This window comes from Macaca thibetana, chromosome 18 (assembly GCF_024542745.1).
Source record: "Macaca thibetana thibetana isolate TM-01 chromosome 18, ASM2454274v1, whole genome shotgun sequence".
In the NCBI taxonomy this organism is placed as follows: domain Eukaryota; kingdom Metazoa; phylum Chordata; class Mammalia; order Primates; family Cercopithecidae; genus Macaca; species Macaca thibetana.
In genome coordinates, this window is record NC_065595.1 from 27,547,983 (window position 1) to 27,572,030 (window position 24,048).

Here is a 24,048-nt window from a genome sequence, read left to right on the forward strand (position 1 = left end):
TCCAAAATTATAGAAATCCCAGGGATATAAGAGTGAACAATCAGTCAAGTCTGAATCAGTGGTAGCCTGAAAGTAACTATGAACTATCTTGGTTAAGGGTTGGCGAGAGGCGTTTTGCAAATTGCCTTTGTGATCTGATTTCCCACAGTTGATTTCAAGCTACCAACTTGATGTCACTGAACATAAATTTATGTTGGGAAGAGATGCACAGTAACACATCTGTACGCCTATCATGCAGATGCAATCGATGGACAAAACCTTTCAGAATATAGGTAAGAGAAAAGTACTAAAAGTTATTAGGAAGTGATGAGTAATAAGCATTTCTTACCTTGTTTTTAATATAATGCATTCAAGTGTAAGTTTATATAATTTAATTTTAACACTGGCTGTGCTACCAGCTTGAAAAATCGTGATCATTTACCAATGGGTTTTTATGAGCTGTTATCATCTGGCTGTGACACATTACTGGCTCTGACTGAGTTCCTGTCCCTGACTTGTTGGCCTGGTGGATTCTGGATATGAAAAAAAAAAAAGAATGTAAGCTGATTATCCTAAACATGGTGACCACTCAGAATTAAAAAGAGGACCATTCCTAGGTCTTAGACTTTCTTTGGAGAGACTGAAAAAACCTAGAGAACTTTAGCCTCAGAAAATTGTACATATGCAGACATCAAGTTTTATATATAATTGCAGGGAGTTGTTTCCCGACACCCTCCTTACAAGGCAAGTAATGAGGGAAAGTTGATGTAGTCAATAAAGGATAATGTGAAGGGGGCTAAAGAAGCATCATCAAGGGGCACCACTCACTATACGATCCTACAAAATCAATTTCTGTTCATTTGATTTATCAAATATCTTACCTAGAAATAAGAACCTGAACTGGTTAACCTTTTCAGGTATTATTTTAGGGCTGCCATTGCAAAGTACCACAAACTGGGCGGCTTAAAATAGTAGACTTGTCTCCATTCTAGAGACCAGAAGTCTGAAAACAAGATGTCAGGAGGGCTACACTTGCTCTGAGACCCTGGGTAGAATCCTCCCTTGCCTCTTCCTAGCTTTTTTTTTTTTTTTTTTTTTTTTGATTTTTTTTAAAATTTATTTATTATTATTATACTTTAAGTTGTAGGGTACATGTGCATAACGTGCAGGTTTGTCACATATGTATACTTGTGCCATGTTGGTGTGCTGCACCCATCACCTCGTCATTTACATCAGGTATAAATCCCAATGCAATCCCTCCCCCCTCCCCCCTCCCCATGATAGGCCCCGGTGTGTGATGTTCCCCTTCCTGAGTCCAAGTGATCTCATTGTTCAGTTCCCACCTATGAGTGAGAACATGCGGTGTTTGGTTTTCTGTTCTTGTGATAGTTTGCTAAGAATGATGGTTTCCAGCTGCATCCATGTCCCCACAAAGGACACAAACTCATCCTTTTTTTATGGCTGCATAGTATTCCATCATGTATATGTGCCACATTTTCTTAATCCAATCTGTCACTGATGGACATTTGGGTTGATTCCAAGTCTTTGCTATTGTGAATAGTGCTGCAATAAACATACGTGTGCATGTGTCTTTATAGCAGCATAATTTATAATCCTTTGGGTATATACCCAGTAATGGGATGGCTGGGTCATATGGTACATCTAGTTCTAGATCCTTGAGGAATCGTCATACTGTTTTCCATAATGGTTGAACTAGTTTACAATCCCATCAACAGTGTAAAAGTGTTCCTATTTCTCCACATCCTCTCCAGCACCTGTTGTTTCCTGACTTTTTAATGATTGCCCTTCTAACTGGTGTGAGATGGTATCTCATTGTGGTTTTGATTTGCATTTCTCTGATGGCCAGTGATGATGAGCATTTTTTCATGTGCCTGTTGGCTGTATGAATGTCTTCTTTTGAGAAATGTCTGTTCATATCCTTTGCCCACTTTTTGATGGGGTTGTTTGTTTTTTTCTTGGAAATTTGTTTGAGTTCTTTGTAGGTTCTGGATATTAGCCCTTTGTCAGATGAGCAGATTGCAAAAATTTTCTCCCATTCTGTAGGTTGCCTGTTCACTCTGATGGTAGTTTCTTTTGCTGTGCAGAAGCTCTTTAGTTTAATTAGATCCCATTTGTCAATTTTGGCTTTTGTTGCCGTTGCTTTTGGTGTTTTAGACATGAAGTCTTTGCCCATGCCTATGTCCTGAATGGTACTACCTAGGTTTTCCTCTAGGATTTTTATGGTATCACAGCTGAATTCTACCAGAGGTACAAGGAGGAGTTGGTACCATTCCTTCTGAAACTATTCCAATCAATAGAAAAAGAGGGAATCCTCCCTAACTCCTTTTATGAGGCCAACATCATCCTGATACCAAAGCCTGGCAGAGACACAACAAAAAAAGAGAATTTTAGACCAATATCCCTGATGAACATCGATGCAAAAATCCTCAATAAAATACTGGCAAACCGGATTCAGCAACACATCAAAAAGCTTATTCACCATGATCAAGTGGGCTTCATCCCTGGGATGCAAGGTTGGTTCAACATTCGCAAATCAATAAACATAATCCAGCATATAAACAGAACCAAAGACAAGAACCACATGATTATCTCAATAGATGTAGAAAAGACTTTTGACAAAATTCAACAGCCCTTCATGCTAAAAACGCTCAATAAATTCGGTATTGATGGAACGTACCTCAAAATAATAAGGGCTATTTATGACAAACCCACAGCCAATATCATACTGAATGGGCAAAAACTGGAAAAATTCCCTTTGAAAACTGGCACAAGACAGGGATGCCCTCTCTCACCACTCCTATTCAACATAGTGTTGGAAGTTCTGGCTAGGGCAATTAGGCAAGAGAAAGAAATCAAGGGTATTCAGTTAGGAAAAGAAGAAATCAAATTGTCCCTCTTTGCAGATGACATGATTGTATATTTAGAAAACCCCATTGTCTCAGCCCAAAATCTTCTTAAGCTGATAAGCAACTTCAGCAAAGTCTCAGGATACAAAATTAATGTGCAAAAATCACAAGCATTCTTATACACCAGTAACAGACAAACAGAGAGCCAAATCAGGAATGAACTTCCATTCACAATTGCTTCAAAGAGAATAAAATACCTAGGAATCCAACTTACAAGGGATGTAAAGGACCTCTTCAAGGAGAACTACAAACCACTGCTCAGTGAAATAAAAGAGGACACAAACAAATGGAAGAACATACCATGCTCATGGATAGGAAGAATTAATATCGTGAAAATGGCCATACTGCCCAAGGTAATTTATAGATTCAATGCCATCCCCATCAAGCTACCAATTACTTTCTTCACAGAATTTGAAAAAACTACTTTAAAGTTCACATGGAACCAAAAAAGAGCCCGCATCTCCAAGACAATCCTAAGTCAAAAGAACAAAGCTAGAGGCATCACGCTACCTGACTTCAAACTATACTACAAGGCTACAGTAACCAAAACAGCATGGTACTGGTACCAAAACAGAGATATAGACCAATGGAACAGAACAGAGTCCTCAGAAATAATACCACACATCTACAGCCATCTGATCTTTGACAAACCTGAGAAAAACAAGAAATGGGGAAAGGATTCCCTATGTAATAAATGGTGCTGGGAAAATTGGCTAGCCATAAGTAGAAAGCTGAAACTGGATCTTTCCTTACTCCTTATACGAAAATTAATTCAAGATGGATTAGAGACTTAAATGTTAGACCTAATACCATAAAAAGGCCTCTTCCTAGCTTTTAATTGGTGGTTGTTGATGTTTGGCGTTCCTTGGCCTGTAGTTGTATCACTTCAGTCTCTGCTTCTTTCATCACATGGCCTTTTCCCTGTGTGTCTGCGTATCCCTTTATAAAGACACTGGTATTAAAGGCCTATCCTACTCCAGTATTACCTTAACTAACTAAATCTGTAAGAACCTTATGTCCAACTAAGGTCACAGAACCACTAGGGGTCAGGACTTCAACATATCTTTTCAGATAACATAGTTCAAAAAATAACAGGTGTTAAGCCAATAATTTCATAAATTATGGATAATATTTGGTCCAGTATATGAAGTCTATCTCCAAAATAGAATTGTTTGGTCAATATCATTATTTATCTTATGGTTTTGAAAGGGAAAATACTTATTTTCCTATTTAACACAGCTAGAAGCTCTCTCGCTTATAGAAAAAAAAATTGCCTAAATCATCTAGTGTAGCAACAGATTTTGTCAGATATAAGGCAAGGGTTTTCATTTTTCTTACTCACTGAAGCCCTTTCTCAGGCTTTGCTATGAGCCTCCTCTGGGCATGCTCCATCCTCACAGAAGTCCCCTTCTAAACAGAAGAGGGTGCACAAATCCCTCCACAAATGAAGTAAAACACTCTACCCCAAGGGTTATTTAACTTCATGTATTAAAAAGAGCATTTTTGCCTGATGTCTTCAGTTACAAAAACAGCTCTGCGTCTACAAAAACACCCATTTCTGAGCTACTTTTTAATGTCTGTAGCGCTTGTGCTGTTTTACAGTTAGAAGCATGCTGTCTTTGGACATAGAGATAAAAATTTAAAAAAAATATTGTTGCCCCCAAAAGAAAAAACAAATTCTTTAATTGGCCCAATAGTTCTTTAGGGCTTTCACTGCGCAAAGCAGAAGGGGTTTAAAAAGCAGACCTATTTACATTCACTTTGCATTCGATAGCTGTTGAATACTCACTGTGTCCAAAGCCCCAAATACAGTTGAGTTCAATTATTGGAAAGGCAGACGTCTGAAAAATTAGTATGATTTGTCCACACTCCCTTTTAGTCAATGATGCCAAAATCTGATATGACATTGTTTTCTCAATTATACTTTGTTTATTAAGGCTAGTACTTGCTTCCTGACAACCATTTAATTGCTAATTCAGTTTTGTACTTCAGACAAGTTTTATTGTAAAACAAACAGACAAACCAAAAACCTAAAAACGAATATAAAGTTTTAGAGCTACATTAGTTTCAGTAAAAGTGATTCTAGGGAAGAAAAAAAAAATGTATACATTCGAGATATTCTCAGCAAAGCAAGGATCATTGTTGACAGGGGTTGACATGTGACAAGTAGTCAAAATTTTCTCAAGAGTTTCATAAAAGTTGCTCAAACACTGCTCAGGAGAATGACTGAATCTCAATTATTCTCTTCTAGTTGCAATTTCCAACCCCATGAAGGGATCTGTTATACTGGAGTCCCGGCAGGTGATCACTTGGCTTTAAAGGAAAGATTTTGGGGCTTGAGCTCAGTATCTAATAAAGAAGCCTGTTTTATTTCCCAGTAAGTCTAGTAAGAGAAATCTAACTTAATGAATCAGAAATTTTATGCTCATGTCTAGGGAGATGCATACTGAGTCTGATGCTGTTTTCATATAAGCATGCCCACTATTTCTTAGTTCTGTTGTGTTCAGTAGTTAGTTACTCGCTGTCTTCCATATGCTAGCAACTACCCCAGATGATGAAGAGATCAGGGAGAGAAAGTTTTTTGTATGGATCTCAGTATAGCACAATCCTGGCTAATAGAACTTTCTACAGTGATGGAAATATTCTATTCCTGCACTGCTCATTATGATAGCCACTAGCCACATGTGGCCACTGAGCATATGAAATGTGGCAACCTAAGTGAAAAATTCAACATTCAATTTTAATTTAAATTGCCATATGCAGATAATGGCTGCTGCATTGGACAGCACGGGTCTGATGGAATAGACAGGCCTGTATGGTGATAAATAGAATAATAAATATGGAGTTTCCAGTACAGAAGGGTTGAACCTGAGAGATTAGGTTATGGCTGAGTGGCTCTGAGGTTACAGAGAGTTGCTCTGAGGAGGTGATGTCTGAGCTGGGTCTTGATGTTGAAATTTGCCAGGTGACAAAGGGGAGAAAGGGTTCTGGAAAGAATATCATAAAGACACACAGGAGCAAATGAACCCATTGAACACAAAAAACTGCAAATACTTATTTGGACACAAAATCTAGCTGTGAGACATTGAGTATAAATGCCATTGTTCTGACCTTCATAAAATTAGTTTTCAAGGCACATCTATGTTCACATTTTGTTTTTATCTGTAGAACAAACAATATGAGACTATTTCTTACCTGGAGTACTATACTGCGCAATGTACATCTTAGATTCAAATCCACAATCACGGCAGAAAATGCCTCATCTAAAATTTACATTTAATTAAAAGAATTCTTCAGTTTCTCACACTAACTGCTAATAAGTCAAATCTGTCCTATTTTGGCAAATGTGAATCCTGAACGGAGATGTAGGATTTTATGTGTCTATTACACTTCATCTAGAAAATTTCAAACAATATTTTAGCCTTCTAAGATCTTTGAAAATGTTGAATAAGTCTTCCTTGGACAAACTCTTTTACCCAGATTTATGCTATTCACATATTTAGAAGTCCAAAAATCTGTATACTTCTGTGTTAAAGGACAAAATTCTAAGTAGAATAGGAAGGCATGGAGGCTTGTAGGTATCTGTCAGAGACAGCTCCCAGGTGAAGATCAAGGTGGGTCACCAGGACTGAGATCCCTCAATTTCCTTATCCAGCTGCAGATGTAGTCTGTGCCTTCCCTGTTTCCTCAGTGGACACATTGTACATTTGTTTCATTCAGCAAAACAAATATTATCTTAATGGTTTGGCTTTTGTTTTTGTTTGTTTTCTAATTAGGCAGAAGGGATACAAACATATAAGGATGAGCATTAGCTCCTTTTCTTGAGTCTGAGACTTGTATCAAGATTATTGATTATAAATTATTATAATTATGAATTATTATGAATTATTATAATTATAAATTGACTGAACACTTAATACTTGATTGCTGTGTGTCTTTATCAAAATAGCTATCTAATAAAATGTTCACACAGCTTAGGACATCATTAGTCAAATTAGATTTCAGCAGGGTAGGGAAAGAGATGGAGAAAGAGAGGGAGAGAGGGAGATGTGTGTGTGTTTCTAACTTCAGAAACAGGTAAAAAAAAAAGAGAGAGAGAAAAAGGTGATGTGTTCCAGAAGAGAAATAAATCAAGTAGAGAGTGTGGCAGGGCGGGGTGGACTTATTTTTTCAAAGCATGATTATTAGAAACATTTTGTTTTACTTTTTAAATATTTTATTCTTACAATATTTAATCAATTTATACATGGTTCTGATAGTAATCATTAGTGACTGCAATACAAAACAACATAAAGATATTGAGAAAAATAATGGTAGATTTAGGGTGAAAATTTTCTAGAATTTGAAATAAATTATCAGTGAAGAATACTGCTTGCATACAATCTCTCAAAAAATATTTAATGAGGCCGGGCGCGGTGGCTCAAGCCTGTAATCCCAGCACTTTGGGAGGCCGAGACGGGCGGATCACAAGGTCAGGAGATCAAGACCATCCTGGCTAACACGGTGAAACCCCGTCTCTACTAAAAATACAAAAAAATTAGCCGGGCGTGGTGGCGGGCGCCTGTAGTCCCAGCTACTCTGGAGGCTGAGGCAGGAGAATGGCGTGAACCCAGGAGGCGGAGCTTGTAGTGAGCCTAGATCGCGCCACTGCACTCCAGCCTGGGTGACAGAGCAAAGACTCCGTCTCAAAAAAAAAAAATGTAAATGACGAGTTGATGGGTGCAGCACAGCAACATGGCACAAGTAAACATATGTAACAAACCTGCACGTTATGCACATGTACCCTACAACTTAAAGTATAATAATAATAAATAAATTTAAAAAAAAATAAATAAAAACAAAAAAAAAGAATAGAGGCCCAAAAAAAAAATATATATATATATATATATTTAATGAATGTGAAGTTAGGCTGTGTTGATAAATATAACCAAAAACCAGTCCCCTAAAAGATTGTTATCCTACTTGGAAAGCAATTATAATTCCCCTAAACCAAAATAGAAAGCCCCAAAAGATTAATGTAGCTTTTCTTCAGACATGCAATTACGGTGAGAGTTGTTAGAATCATTCTTTTAAACAATAATATATATAATTAGAGAAAAATATCTAATTGTATAAAATAAAACTTCTTAAAGCAAAGATTTAAAATACTAAGGGTTGAGTGGCATTGTATGGTATACGCACTTCATAATTTTACACTATTACACATCACTATACAGTACTAAACATGCTCTCCTAATGATGTAGTCTTCCTGTCCATCTCCCTGCCGCAGCCAGCTCCCATTTAACGTGAGGACAAATATGGAAACACCTCTGAATGGTGTCAAAGATAAACAAAGCTGGACACTAAAGTGATATGAACAGTCTTTACTCAGCAATAACTATTGAAAAATAGAGGAAAGAGTCCACTTGAACCGAATGCAACTTCACTGAAAAAAAAAAAAAGGAAACCAGGAGACAGAAACAAAAAGCTGGGGAGTGCTAGGGAAAAGGCACTGGAGGGCAAAAAGGGGGTTCAGTCCAGGTGACTAGGCCATTTGGGTTTGCTAACTGATACTTACTGAAGTAAGGCTCCTCCCCTCCCACAGAGACTGAGAGAAAGGTGCCTTATGTTCAGATGTTAGCTGGAATTTACGATAGTAAAGACCTCTGGCAGCTTTAAGCTTTTCCAAGTGAGAACTTAAGGAAGCTGGAAACATCATTCTAGGGCCGCAGCCTTGAGCTGTTAGAAAGTATGCTCTGTTCACCCAGGTCTTCTGATCTTCACAAGGTAGTAAGGAAAGGGAATGGAAAGGGAAGAGCCAGAAAGTGGCAGAAATATTAACCAAACACAATCACCGTGTTAGGGGCCCAGGAAAAAAAAAAAAAAAAAAAAAAAAAAAAACCACCTTTCTTCTCTGCAATCATGCATAGTAAATACTACTTTCTAAACTTTAGCAAAGAGAAAACCGAACTGCCTCAAAGTGAAGTTACTTCTCTAGATTATGGGGCTGCTAGTAAGTAGCTGATTTGGCATAAAAGTCAGATCCGAGTTTACTTCTTGCTGCTGACTTTAAATATGCTGGCTTAACCTTTGGATAAGAAGGAGCCTGGCACGTGCCACAAAATACCGAGGAATTTTCGGCTTTAGAGTCATTTATGTAGTTTTAGGTCCATATTAGATGTTGACCAAGCAATAAATAGCTGAAAACAGAGGCATTTGTTTTCTTAAATATTGTGAAAGATAACCTATTAAATTCATGTTAATTTAGGCACCACTTTTTTTTTTTTTTTTTTTTTTTTGAACATCTCTTTGCATAGAGGACTTCACTGCAATATCTTTCAAAATGCTCTTAGTTTTTTGTATTTTTTAAAGACGGGGTTTCACCGTACAATTGAGAATTCGTTTTACAGTTAGCCAGAAGTTTCTTTAAAATTTGTTATGAGAAGTTAATATTTGTTATGAGAATATTTATTATTATTTACTATTGGCATGACTATTACTGAATAAATGACAAATTGAGCGAAAAAAATCAATCTCAAGATGTCTTTAACCATACGTATGACCACTCTCCAAGAAGAAACTTACTTGCCTATGAATGTCCAAAAAAATTAAAACATCTTGGGACAATCAGGTTTGTCAGATTTATTTGCAATGTGAAATTTGATCCATGATAAGAGTTCATAAAATAAATTTGGCATACTGGGCTACCAGAAGTATCTTGGTTATTAAATAGAATAGTCAAAAAAGGTTGTTAATTAAAACATTTAACTAGAATTATCTTTCCAACTAAATTTAATTTGCAGTCTGTAAAGCAAAAGCTATATCTATCACCAATTTTATAATAGTAATTGCCACTAAGGTCATGTTTACATAATATACTGACCCACTGAAGTTTGAGAATTGTAAGTTCGTATCCTACCAGAAACTAAGCATAAAATATAAGCCTGGTATGAAGTGAATTCCTCAATTTATTTGATGCATGGGTTTTTCTCTTCCTTATTTTAAGGAACTTAAATAAGGAAATTCTCTTCCTTATTTAAGGCAGCTTTCTATTCTCAGGAAAAGCAAGTAATTGGAATAAAAAAAAATGCCTCTTTACTCCCCACCCCCACCCCCCACTTCCCTCACATTCCTAAATTGGTGGAAATTTTGAGAAAGATTTGCCAAGAATCTGTTATTTAATTCACTCTCAAAGATGGTCTTTAAAAAGAATATTCTGTCAATAAATTCAACTGGTAAGGAGAAAAAGCAATGAAACTCAAAGGATCTAGATGGCTGCTTTTTATAGAAAATCTTATGGGCAATGTTAATTTTAGCATTTTGTGAGTTAAGCAATATGACTATTCCTGAGACATAGTGGCTACCCTTACCTAAGTTGAGATTCCTTTTTTTGTTAACATAACTGAGCTGAATAATTTTGTCAGTGTGGGCAACTCTCAACTTAGCTATATCTATGATAAGGTCTCACGGTACAATGCCTGATCAATCAAGGCAAAATAAGCTATGGTGTTTAAAAACTTGCCGTAATTCTAAGAAAACTCCTTACTTATCCTAATCCACATTAGAGAGAGAGAGAGTGGAGAGGATGTCCCTCAGATATGTAATGTGAAAAAAAATCATAGAAAATTATCAGAACTTATAAAAATGAGAACTATTAGTTACTTATTCCTGCAAGGTAGAAGTTTTAATTCTATCACTGAAACAGCAGAAATATGCACCCAGTAAAATAGACCTATGTGCTCCCAATTCATATTACTTCCTGGGAATTCAAAAACCTCACCTAATTCATCTTTTTGTCTCTGTCCAAGTCTGAACTTGACATGCAAGATCATAACTCTACACCCTTTTCTATCCCAAATTTCCTTTGACAATACAGTCTCAGAAATAATACCACACGTCTACAGCCATCTGATCTTTGACAAACCTGACAAAAACAAGAAATGTGGAAACGATTCCCAATTTAATAAATGGTGCTGGGAAAATTGGCTAGCCATAAGTAGAAAGCTGAAACTGTTTACTTTCCTTACTCCTTATACGAAAATTAATTCAAGATGGATTAGAGACTTAAATGTTACACCCGATACTATAAAAACCCTGGAAGAAAACCTAGGTTATACCATTCAGGACACAGGCATGGGCAAGGACTTCATATCTAAAACAACAAAAGCAACGGCAACAAAAGCCAAAATTGACAAATGGGATCTAATTAAACTAAAGAGCTTCTGCACAGCAAAAGAAACTACCATCAGAGTGAACAGGCAACCTACAGAATGGGAGAAAATTTTTGCAATCTACTCATCTGACAAAGGGCTAATATCCAGAACCTACAAAGAACTCAAAATTACAAGAAAAAAACAAACAACCCCATCAAAAAGTGGGCAAAGGATATGAACAGACATTTCTCAAAAGAAGACATGCATACAGCCAACAGACACATGAAAAAATGCTCATCATCACTGGCCATCAGAGAAATGTAAATCAAAACCACAATGAGATACCATCTCACACCAGTTAGAATGGCAATCATTGAAAAGTCAGGAAACAACAGGTGCTGGAGAGGATGTGGAGAAATAGGAACACTTTCACACTGTTGGTGGGATTGTAAACTAGTTCAACCATTGTGGAAAACAGTATGGCGATTCCTCAAGGATCTAGAACTAGAAGTACTATATGACCCAGCCATCCCATTACTGGGTATATACCCAAAGGATTATAAATCATGCTGCTATAAAGACACATGCACGTTCATTGTGGCACTATTCACAATAGCAAAGACTTGGAATCAACCCAAACGTCCATCAGTGACAGACTGGATTAAGAAAATGTGGCACATATACACCATGGAATACTATGCAGCCATAAAAAAAGATGAGTTTGTGTCCTTTGTGGGGACATGGATGCAGCTGGAAAGCATCATTCTCAGCAAACTATCGCAAGAACAGAAAACCAAACACCGCATGTTCTCACTCATAGGTGGGAACTGAACAATGAGATCACTTGGACTCAGGAAGGGGAACATCACACACCGGGGCCTATTATATGGAGGGGGTAGGGGGGAGGGATTGCATTGGGAGTTATACCTGATGTAAATGACGAGTTGATGGGTGCTGACGAGTTGATGGGTGCAGCACACCAACATGGCACAAGTATACATATGTAACAAACCTGCACGTTATGCACATATACCCTAGAAATTAAAGTATAACGAAAAAAAAAAAAAAAAAAAAGACAATACAGTCTCTTTAGCCAAAACTCACGACCACATGAGGCAATAATAGAACCCGAGTCTTTCATTTAAATATTCATGGTAAGAGACATTTCATTAATATTAGAGGTGACCAGTGTGGTGTTGTGAGAGGGAATATTTTCATTGTGTTTTGTACAGGAGTTAGAATATTCTAGAGTTATAATGTGCTCCTCTTATACTTTCTTCTACTGCCAAGCACATTATTGTACCTTTGCCAAATGTTCTTGTAAGTTGGAGTTAGATCCTACTTAAAAGTCTCTACACAAAATGAAATCAGCTATAACCAGTTAAGAACTTTTCTTATCCCTCTGCATTTGACTAACTCATCATGGCTGACAGCCACTTTTCAACAAGTTTTATGGGTCTCAATAGATGTTACAAAATAATTGTATTTTTCTTCTCAGAGATATTTTCTAATTTGAACTTTATTTAACTTAGCTTTATGGCAACTAGAACAATCATTTAGAAAGAAAAGACTGATCACTGGATTCAGTCCTCTAACTAGATATTGCACCATGCTGAAGATTGTAATCAACTCATTTCACATTTTTTTTTTTATTATTTGAGACAGAGTCTCACTGTGTCACCCAGACTGGAGTGCAGTGGTGCGATCTTGGTTCACTGCAACCTCTGACTCCCAGGTTCAAGCAATTCTCCTGCCTCAGTCTCCTGATGTAGCTGTGATTACAGGCATGTATCACCATGCCCAGCTAATTTTGTAATTTTGGTAGAGATGAGATTTCGCCATGTTGGCCAGGGTGGTCTCAAACTCCTGGCCTCAAGCAATCCACCCATCTTGGCCTCCCTAAGTGCTGGGATTAGAGGTGTGAGCCACAGATGTCTTAAGTCATCAGAGGGAGGGTTCAAGAAAATCATGTACTTTGTGTTGTACTGATTATGAGTTTACGCAATTGTCATAAATAGCAACTCTTTATCTATTAAGAATCAGTGGCTTAAGGAGGTGGTATCTGGCATCTTTTAAGGAAAGATAAACTCTCAGTCTATAGAAGTACAAGAACTGGATAAAGAAATTCATCAGAGAAACATGGAATTGGAAGGAGACTCAGAGGTCACTTATTCAAATATCCTATCATAGGTATAAAACCTGTTCATCTCCCCAAAATGGTTCATACAGAAACTGCTTGAGCACTTCTAGAGGATGAGGCAAATCCACTCTATTGTAAATAGGCTAGCTGAAAATTCTCACAGTGAGCTGCAATCTGTCTTCACAACACATTGCATTTAATTCTGCTTATCAAATAGCAAAAACTTGAGGGAGCTCCTGTGCATTCAGCCCTATACTGAGTAGGGTGGTGGGATTCCAGGACATCTGAAAACATGCTTTCTTTTTCTCCCATGGGGAAGGAAACAGAATGACTAAGCGTTATGCTTCCACCATTCATATGAGGGGCGGACAAGGCGGGGAGCACTTAGGCAAGTCAGTTGGTTTCCAGAACCTGTAGACTATAATAATAATACCTCATGATGTTGTATTGAAGATTAAACTTGCATTCAAAACTGCTTAAATTGTGAGAGCTGCACAACTGCAAATACTAATTTTCACAGCATCCCTTGCAGACTTCTATGGCAAAATATCCCACCTTGTGTTAAAATAAGTGATTTGTTTAGCTGCTAGCTACAGAATAAATGGTAACATATTGTCCCTTTTGTACTGAAGACTTACTACAGTTCCCGGCATACCATAAATGTTCATAAAGATCTGCTGAATCCAAATGACCACGCATCCAGGATTCTCACAAATGGTGATATTAGACTGAATAGCATTGTAGATTAGAAGTAGGACTGTTAACCATAAAGATAAAATAACTAGTTCACTTTAGATATGGTCAGTTTAAGCAGGAAGCATCCTGTGTACTAATCTAAGGGGTCAATGAGGGAAGAAGATGGGATGAGAAGTTTTAGAAGTTTTCACAAAGAGGGAATCATGTAGGGAGAGAAACTGAAGAGGAATTCACAGAGGAAAGAACAGAAGTTCAACCTAAGAGCTGAGACAATACTAGGCGTTGTGTACTTTTGACAAATTTTATCTTCACCAGTGTAAATCCTTGGGCTTGAAGCGTGTCTCCTGTGCTTACTAGCTGTATGAACGTAGGCAATTTATGTAACCTGTCTTGGCTCAATGCCCTCATCAGTAAACTAGGAAAATTAATAATACCTATCAAAGAGTTGTCATAAGGATTAAATTGATGGGCTCATGCGTAGCACATTGAAATATGTAAAGATATTAAACTTACTATTATTTCTTCTATTGGCTTAAAATAATATTTTGGTATGAATCAGGCATGTTGTGGTCTGTTTCATGTTTATGCTATGTGTACTTTTATAAAAATTGTTTATTTTACACAATTTAACACAAATAAACTATTCTTCCAATTATGATCTTCAAAATATCAATACATGCTTAGGTGGATTGCATAGAAACTGGGTATTGCATGTAAGAGAATTGTGTGCAAGAAAAAAACTGATAATTTTATTTATTTATACAATCTCTGATCATTTTTGTAATTGTGGCAAAAGGGGAGCTTTGCTTGTATTTTGTGTGTGTGTGTGTGTGTGTGTGTGTGTGTGTGTGTGTGTGTGTGTGATGGAGTTTCGCTCTTGTTGCCCAGGCTGTAGTACAAAGGTGTGTTGTCAGCTCACCACAACCTTCGCCTCCTGGGTTAGAGCGATTCTCCTGCCTCAGCCTCCTGAGTAACTGGGATTACAGGCACGCACCACCACACCCAGTTAATTTTGTATTTTTAGTAGAGACAGGGTTTCTCCATGTTGGTCAGGCTGCTCTTGAACTCCTGACCTCAGGTGATCTGCCTGCCTCGGCCTCCCAAAGTGCTGGGATTACAGGCGTGAGCCACTGTGCCCAGCCGCTTTGCATATTTTTCAAATGTTAATTATCTTATGTAGGATACAAAAGAATAATCTAGTATTGAGAAAAGATCACTGCTTAGGAATTAGCATCTCTGGGTTCTATTCTGGCATCTACCATTAACTTACTGTGGTTCCTTGAAAGAATAAGGTAACATATCAGCTTTAATTTTCTCACTGTAAAATGAGAGAATATAGTGCCTTTCCTTCTTACCCAAAAGACATGTGCTGGAGATCTAGTGATTATTTCATATTCCAAAGTGGTATTAACCAAAATCTAGGCAGTATATTTTTACACCTCAGATGCTGCCTGATGTAGACAAGTGGCTGCAGACGTCTGTCTCTGCCTGTACAGTGTGTGGACGCGTGGGTACTGGGACTGTAGCCATAGTCCCCATCTCTGGTCCCTACGTGGCTTTGATAGATTGAAATCGTTTTCCGCTACTCCAGTCGTAGTAGTAGTTAGAATTAGTTTCATTCAGTCGTAGTAGTAGTTAGAATTAGTTTCATCATCTAATGTATTAACTGATGGAGAATTACCATCATGTCATTGTAACTTTTACCATTCCTGCAAAAGAAACCTGACTTGCCAAGGAAGGGAGAAATGGTGTGTTGTTGTGTGAGTACATGTGTGTGTTCCCTAAATTCATGTCTTATCTATATTCCATTTTCAGTAAAAGAAAAAGAGGCAAGGTGCAATTTATTCCCAATGTTCAGTGACTAACTTCACCAAAATCACAGCAAGGAAACATTTTTTTTTTCTTTGAGACGGAATCTCCCTCGTCTCCCAGGCTGTAGTGCAATGGTGTGATCTTGGCTCACTGCAGCCACCACCTCCTGGGTAGCTAGGATTAAAGGCACCTGCTACCATGCCTGACTAATTTTTGTATTTTTAGTAGAGACAGGTAGAGACAGGTCACTATGTTGACCAGGCTGGTCTTGAACTCCTGACCTAAGGTGAACCACCCGCCTCGGCCTCCCAAAGTGCTGGGATTACAGGTGTGAGCCGCCATGCCGAGCCAAGGAAACAATCTTATAAGATATATTTTTTAATAAATAAAATTGTGGTCAAAATCTGAAGATTAAAAAACTATAATCTCATGTATTATTATTTTGAGAGGGGGATACTGTATGAATAAAACTATTCTCTCTATCCCTCCACTCACTGTAATTAATGAAAAATACAAGAATTTAAAATCACAACATTTAAATAGATTTCAAATAGAAGGGATGTTCTCTGTTATGTACCTTTTGAAAAAAAATATTTTCTTGGTTGTCAAAGTTAGAACACTGTAGTAATGATAAAGGGATATTGCTTGGATTTTTCAAAATAATACCATGTAAAAAACCTGGAGTGTTTGCCATTTACAAGTCAATTAATAGCTAATAGTAAACAGTATAATGCAATATTTAGTATGTATAAGGATGGTGCATGGCCCACAAAAAATTACATGTGTGTGATTTTTTTCAACCAAGGCTGCTTCAAGAACATATATAAATGTTACTGCAAATTTCATCATACATAATTCACATCTTTCTCCTTCCTAATAGAAAGATTAAAGTTTTATATGCACAATACATAAACAGAAGTAAAACAAGCTAATAGAAACAAACATTTGAGAACAAAATGGCTTATCATCCACAATGCTTATATTACCATGTTTTTTTGAAACAATGGAGTCTTAATTTATATAGATTTTATAACAGAATGTATAAAAATAGAAAACTGAATAAGAACCAGATTAAGGTACATAATAGAGGAGTCTTTCATTTTTTAAACATGTAAGAATTTCTCTTACACAGCCTCTGTCTTTGAAATGATTTTTCTTATGTCTACAGAGGAGCAATCCTTTCATAAATAGAATTTTAAAATCTGTCAATCATTTGGATGTTTCAGTATATAGATAGGTCTGCAGTACACGGACTTTGTTTTCTCTCTCTTTAATAATTGTATAAAGTAAGAGGAAAGACTGACTTTTTTTTTTTTTTTTTACAGAAACAACCAGAAATTTAAAATGTGCGTGCATCAGATAAACCTCTGATGTTTTCCAATTTGGCAAGCTAATTTGCTAAAAATTTGCTTTTATTATACAATACTCAGATTCTAATTCCTTTCATACTATATTCTGTAATATCCAAGACACTTCAGATTATTTATTTTTGGAATGAGGTACTGTATAAATAAAATCCTAAGCACAATATTCATTAACCAACCAGTAAACACTAAAAAACAAATTACCTAAATTCCTCTACTGACTTAAAAGATTGCAAATATTGGCAGCTTTGCTGTTTAAATAGCTTGAGTTTCTTGCTGGGCAATATTGATAATAAGGGAAAACTATTATTTCAGTAGAATGAAATGCATTAGGTTAAGGAATAAGTATATGAAATACATTTGTTCAGACAGTTTGGAAATAATTTTCGTGTTATGTGGATTGAAACACAGTGTGGTAAGCCAGAGAATTCAGGAGCAACACTGAGAATAATAGGGGAGAAAAAAAGTCGATGACGATTGCTCAGAGTTTCCATGCTTGTGGTCCCAGGAATGTGGTAAGCTACATACACAGATGAAGTGAAACAACTACAGTGGAGGGCTCTATTGGAACTAAACCATTTGGGTCCCCCTGCCCATTTCCTCAGATATGTAACCCACTTGCTTAATATTAATGGTTATATAATGAGATAACCTATACAGAAATGGATGAAGAATGGATGAAATTAATCATGGATGAAAACTCAAGTATTTTTCCAAGTTTTACCTTGGAGAATATTTGAGTTAGGGTTTGGCAGCAGTTGTGTGGTCAACAAATGATGAAGTCACAAGGGGATGATCTTAGGTTGTAAAACAATTTGCTTGTACTAGGCCTGCAAACCAAAGAGTTTCTTGGAAATCTACAGTGCTTTTCATTTGGGCATTTTTTGTTGTTGTTGCTTGTTTGTTTATTTTTGGTAGCCATTGTGCATGAGACAGAGCTGAGAATCATAGAGCTCCTTGTCTGGTGAAAACCTGATTGCTTTTACTGCTTCTTACCCAGAGTGTGAATGTAGATAGAAAGGGGGAGCAAACCATATTTGGATTTTGATTTTAGTCTTAAAAATATTGTTTCTGGGCTGGGCACGGTGTCTCACGCGTGTAATCCCAGCATTTTGAGAGGCCGAGGCGGGTGGATCATTTGAGTTCAGGAGTTCAAGACCAGCCTGGCCAACATGGTGAAGCCCTGTCTCTACTAAAAATACAAAAAATAGCCAGGTGGTAGTGGTGTGCGCCTGTAATCCCAGCTACCTGGGAGGCTGAGGCAGAAGAATCACTTGCACCTGGGAGGCAGAGGTTGCAGTGAGCCGAGATCACACCACTGCATATATATAAGAGTGTGTGTGTGTGTATGTGTGTGTGTAGTACACGTATGTGTGTGTATATGTGTTTGGATGTATATATACATACGTATATACACGTATATATACATGTATATACATACATGTGTATACATACGTGTGTGTGTGTATATATACATATATATATAAGCTTCTGGTACAAAATATCAGACAGGATTCTTTTTTTGCCTTATTCTAAAAATCCTACTGAAATTAGAAGAGAAAAATAAAAATCTATAAACTTATAACAGTTCTGAAAAACAGACTGGGTTAAGATAACACAGCCTCAATGGAGCAACTTTTTGGATAGATATATGGAAGAGAGAAGAAGAAGAACATATTTCTGTTTTAAACAAAGCAGGCAAAACAAAAACTTAAAACATTCAGAGGACAAAGCCTTTAAGGATGTGGGAGCTGCTCTTTATGACAAAGACTCAGAGATGTAGAGGAAATATAGAAAGTGAGGCAGGAAAATGAGGAAAGTCTGTCTAAGAAATATCTGGGTCATTCACCGCCCACTAATCTCTGGTCCCCACTGAAGCATCATTACCAATAAGATTTCTCCTAATTCCTAAAATTATGAAACTACTCTCTAAAGAAATTTAATGATTTTCACAGGTAGGAATGAGACTTAAGTCATTCCCATTCTGTAAGCTTCCAACATACTGCTAGTCATCCTAGCACTCTATAGTGAAACCAGCCAGGTCACCAACCTAGTTGGTGAGCCCCACGTTGGAGCAGAGAGACATTTGGGGATAAAATTTTCCATGGTGACGGAGACATTACTCAACATCCCATTTATTTCATACATATGAATGAACTGTCAATGATTAACAAAAGCCTTGGGAAAATAACACAGCCCAAAGGAACTAAAGTAAGCCAAGAGAACAGCCAACCCTAAAAGGCATTAAGATAATGCAAGAAACAGGAACGAAGCTTAAAATAGTCCCATTGATGATTTAAGAAATTGCTATAACTATAAACCAGAGTAGAGTTTTAGGGAGAAGTCCAAGAAGAAAGGGTTCTTGAAGCTTAAAAATCAGTAAGAAACTAGTAGAAAAGCTTAAAAAGTTGAAGAACCTTATTTTGCTTTGAACCAAAAGATGAATAAATAGAAACAATAAGAAAAAGATTAACAGACATGGAGAATTAATCCAGGATGCTAACATCTATCTAATAATGGTTTTCAGGGGAAAAAAAAGACATAGTAAATAAGATGGCTGAAAAAAATAAAAGAAAGAATAGGTTAAGAAATACCTGTAACTGAAAAATTGACAACGCGCATTAGAATACAGTGGTTGTTATGTGGTTAAGTGGCTAGCAAGACCCATACCTACTGCTAATATCAGGTCTCCAAAGATTCCTAGAATATTGTAAAAGCTTCCAAAATGAAACACTGCCTATCTACAAGGGAAGGAGAATTAAATTGCCATTACCTTTCTCATCAGCAGTATTGAATGCTGTATGACAATAAAGCAATGTCTTCAGAATTCTGAGGGAAAATTATTTTGAACCTTCAGCTGTACTATTAAGTAACTATGATGAAAATAATGTCACTTGATATTTACAAGGACTCAAATATTTTTCCAATTACTTTTCTGAAGCATTGCTTATGAATATCAAAAATGAAAGACAAAAAACAAAAAGGAAGCCCGAGCATGGAGGAAGCAGAGATAAAAACAATAAGCATAATCTAACAAGAATAGACTAGGAATAAAAAGGAAAAATATCCTGAAATGACAGTTACATGGTAGAGTTGAACAATCATCAACACAAATTCGAACAGTGATCCAGAGAGCTCCAAGGAAAAAAATGATATTTAAGAAAAATGTATTTTCATTTTAATAATAGGACATAAATGATTAGGAAATATGTAATCTTAGTGATAAGGTAAAGGCATGTTATTGTTTTTAAAGACAATAAAACGTCATTTTAAAATTCTAGGAAAAGCAAAATGGAAAGTTATAGTCAAATAATAAAGAAAATAAAGGATCTCCGCTCCTTCTAGGATCTCCTCCTGATTGGCCCGCCTGCCTCCACTCCTGCCTCCACCATGTCCATCAGGGAGACCCAGAAGTCCTACAAGGTGTCCACCTCTGGCCCCCGGGCCTTCAGCAGCCGCTCCTACACGAGTGGGCCCGGTGCCCGCATCAGCTCCTCGAGCTTCTCCCGAGTGGGAAGCAGCAGCTTTCGGGGTGGCCTGGGCAGCGGCTATGGTGGGGCCAGCGGCATGGGAGGCATCACCGCAGTCACGGTCAACCAGAGCCTGCTGAGTCCCCTTAACCTGGAGGTGGACCCCAACATCCAGGCCGTGCGCACCCAGGAGAAGGAGCAGATCAAGACCCTCAACAACAAGTTTGCCTCCTTCATAGACAAGGTACGGTTCCTGGAGCAGCAGAACAAGATGCTGGAGACCAAGTGGAGCCTCCTGCAGCAGCAGAAGACGGCTCGGAGCAACATGGACAACATGTTCGAGAGTTACATCAACAACCTTAGGCGGCAGCTGGAGACTCTGGGCCAGGAGAAGCTGAAGCTGGAGGCAGAGCTTGGCAACATGCAGGGGCTGGTGGAGGACTTCAAGAACAAGTATGAGGACGAGATCAATAAACGTACAGAGATGGAGAATGAATTTGTCCTCATCAAGAAGGATGTGGATGAAGCTTACATGAACAAGGTAGAGCTGGAGTCTCGCCTGGAAGGGCTGACTGATGAGATCAACTTCCTCAGGCAGCTGTATGAAGAGGAGATCCGGGAGCTGCAGTCCCAGATCTCGGACACATCTGTGGTGCTGTCCATGGACAACAGCCGCTCCCTGGACATGGACAGCATCATCGCTGAGGTCAAGGCACAGTACGAGGAGATCGCCAACCGCAGCCGGGCTGAGGCTGAGAGCATGTACCAGATCAAGTATGAGGAGCTGCAGAGCCTGGCTGGGAAGCACGGGGATGACCTGCGGCGCACCAAGACTGAGATCTCCGAGATGAACCGGAACATCAGCCGGCTTCAGGCTGAGATTGAGGGCCTCAAAGGCCAGAGGGCTTCCCTGGAGGCCGCCATTGCAGATGCCGAGCAGCGTGGAGAGCTGGCCATTAAGGATGCCAATACCAAGTTGTCCGAGCTGGAGGCCGCCCTGCAGTGGGCCAAGCAAGATATGGTGCGGCAGCTGCGTGAATACCAGGAGCTGAAGAACGTCAAGCTGGCCCTGGACATTGAGATCGCCACCTACAGGAAGCTGCTGGAGGGCGAGGAGAGCCGGCTGGAGTCCGGGATGCAGAACATGAGTATTCATACGAAGACCACCAGCGGCTATGCAGGTGGTCTGAGCTCGGCCTATGGGGGCCTCACAAGCCCCGGCCTCAGCTACGGCCTGGGTTCCAGCTTTGGCTCTGGCGAGGGCTCCAGCTCCTTCAGCCGCACCAGCTCCTCCAGGGCCGTGGTTGTGAAGAAGATCGAGACACGCGATGGGAAGCTGGTGTCCGAGTCCTCTGACGTCCTGCCCAAGTGAACAGCTGCGGCACCCCCTCCCAGCCTACCCCTCTTGTGCTGCCCCAGAGCCTGGGAGGGAGACCGCTATGTAGGGTATCACTGGGAGCAGGAGACCCACCTGAGGGCCCTCAGCCCACCCACAGGGGAGTTTACTACGTGGGGACCCCCTTTGCCCATGCCTCCAGCTATAAAACAATTCAATTGCTTCTTTTTTTGGTCCAAAATAAAACCTCAGCTAGCTCTGCCAAAAAAAAAAAAAAAAAAAAAAAAAAAAAAAAAATAAAGATATGTTTTGGTGACTAAAAGTAGATAATCTATTGACCGTCGTGCTTGAGAGGCACATACTTAGGGAAAAAGAATTACATTTTCTTACTATGGGTCCAATTATAGTACTTAGCTCTGCAGGGAATCATAATTAGATAATCATACTATAGTAATGTGTTGTTTATTGGTTTTAAATTCTATAATTAATCTAACTAAATAATTATGGTTGGCAAAGAGCATGTATGAATGTAAAAATACATGTGCAGCTGAGAGAAGATATAATAAAAGTTGAAGGCTTAAGCAAATAGATAAACACACTTAATTACAGTGGATGTCTACAAAACATTTTTACACTAATACAAAGACTTACTTTCAAAAGCCATTATCATGATACACCTTTTATGTATATTATTTTTTCCTTATGAGGAAATGAATTCTCAACTTAGTTTTCTATGAATGACCAAACATATAACAAAAAATAGAAACAAAAAATCCAGTGGGTGTTTTCTCAAGGTGATTGCCAAACACAAGTAAATCCTCAAGTTTGAAAACCTAAGTCTTTCCCATTCTTTGGAGGGACTTCCACACTAATCGAAGGATGAAATTTATCCATGGAGAAAAATTGTATTTCTATAAAATTTTATTCTATTTCTATGAAACTATAAAATAGCTCAAATTACAGTGTTTAACAGATTATGTCTATCAATCATTCTCAGTTATACCTCATATTTTAAATCATTTTCTGTATAGCTCATTGGGATATGTTATTTATATTTATAGACATTTGAGACATTATAAACACTGCCATACATACTTGCACACCGAAATGCAGGCCTATTTGAGTATTTGTGTATTTGCTCCACAGTGTGAAAATATTTTAATGCAAGAACTTTCTGAAATAGTAAACATTTTGACTGGAAAAATGGTTTTTGCTTAGCAGGCCCAACTCAGCTCAGTGCCATATGAAAAAATTAAGTGCAGGAGGCAATGAAAAACGACTAGTCATTTTTTTCTCCCAGCTGATACATATCTTATTTATTCTTCCTTATAATGTGTGAATGCTGCACCATGCCCTATTTTGTCTTCTGCCTCAATTAAAATGTAAATTTCTGCAGCCCATCTCTATAATTCCAGACTGCTCTAGGCAGGGGAATTTAAACTGCTTTTAATAAAACCAACTACAGATGCTGAAATAAGATTTCTTCCCATGTCTTTGAAATCTATAGGTGTAATGGTATGCTGGATCTTCTCTAGTTACATCTTGGTTACAAACATTCAGATAAAAGGAAAAGAAGGTGATGGGTGCATTTCAATTATCACCACATACACAAACCCAAAGTTAGGGAACTGACCCTCCTCTCCTTTTGGACAATTTTTAGCAATCAATCCTATTTCTTTTACAAAAGATAAATGTTATTCACATTTAGAATTTATAGCCTAAAAATGCCACTGCCCATTTTTCCCAGATAAGGTAAAAATTTGATAGGTAGATTAACAACTGAAGTCAAGTTTGCAAAAGCAACTTTTAGATTTTTATATTAGCATGTTGGTCTGCCTCTTCCATTTGTCCATTTCTATGTCTCACCCTGCAAAGCATCCAGTGCTCCCTTTGTCTTGTAAATGTCTTTGCCCCTTTTCCTGGTTAACTCCTAATGTTCTTTCAATCTTAACTCTGGTGTCTCCTCTAGGAAAAATCACCTGGGGAAGCTAGAGGGCACATTGCCCCTTTATCTCTTACTTTCCTAGTATTCACTGGTTGCCCTCTCATGATTCTAGTAACTTCCCATATTAGAATCATCATATAATTTACCATCCAACCCCAGCCACTTTATAGAGTAAAAGGAGCTACTAACGAGATAGAAATGGGGAAAACAGATGTAAACCAGCATTCTCCCAGGCAAACCAGAATC

General features: G+C 38.1%; 2 protein-coding genes across 6 annotated transcripts in view; one reads left to right on the plus strand and one right to left on the minus strand.

Moving 5' to 3' along the window:
* DCC (DCC netrin 1 receptor) overlaps window positions 1-24,048 on the minus strand; it is a 1,219,717-nt gene that overhangs the window by 554,996 nt on the left and 640,673 nt on the right. The window lies entirely within an intron of this gene.
* Window positions 20,381-22,120, plus strand: LOC126941366 (keratin, type II cytoskeletal 8-like). Its single transcript, XM_050767887.1, has one exon. It carries the CDS (start codon window positions 20,442-20,444, stop codon window positions 21,891-21,893), a length of 1,452 nt encoding a protein of 483 aa, XP_050623844.1. The 5' UTR covers window positions 20,381-20,441; the 3' UTR covers window positions 21,894-22,120.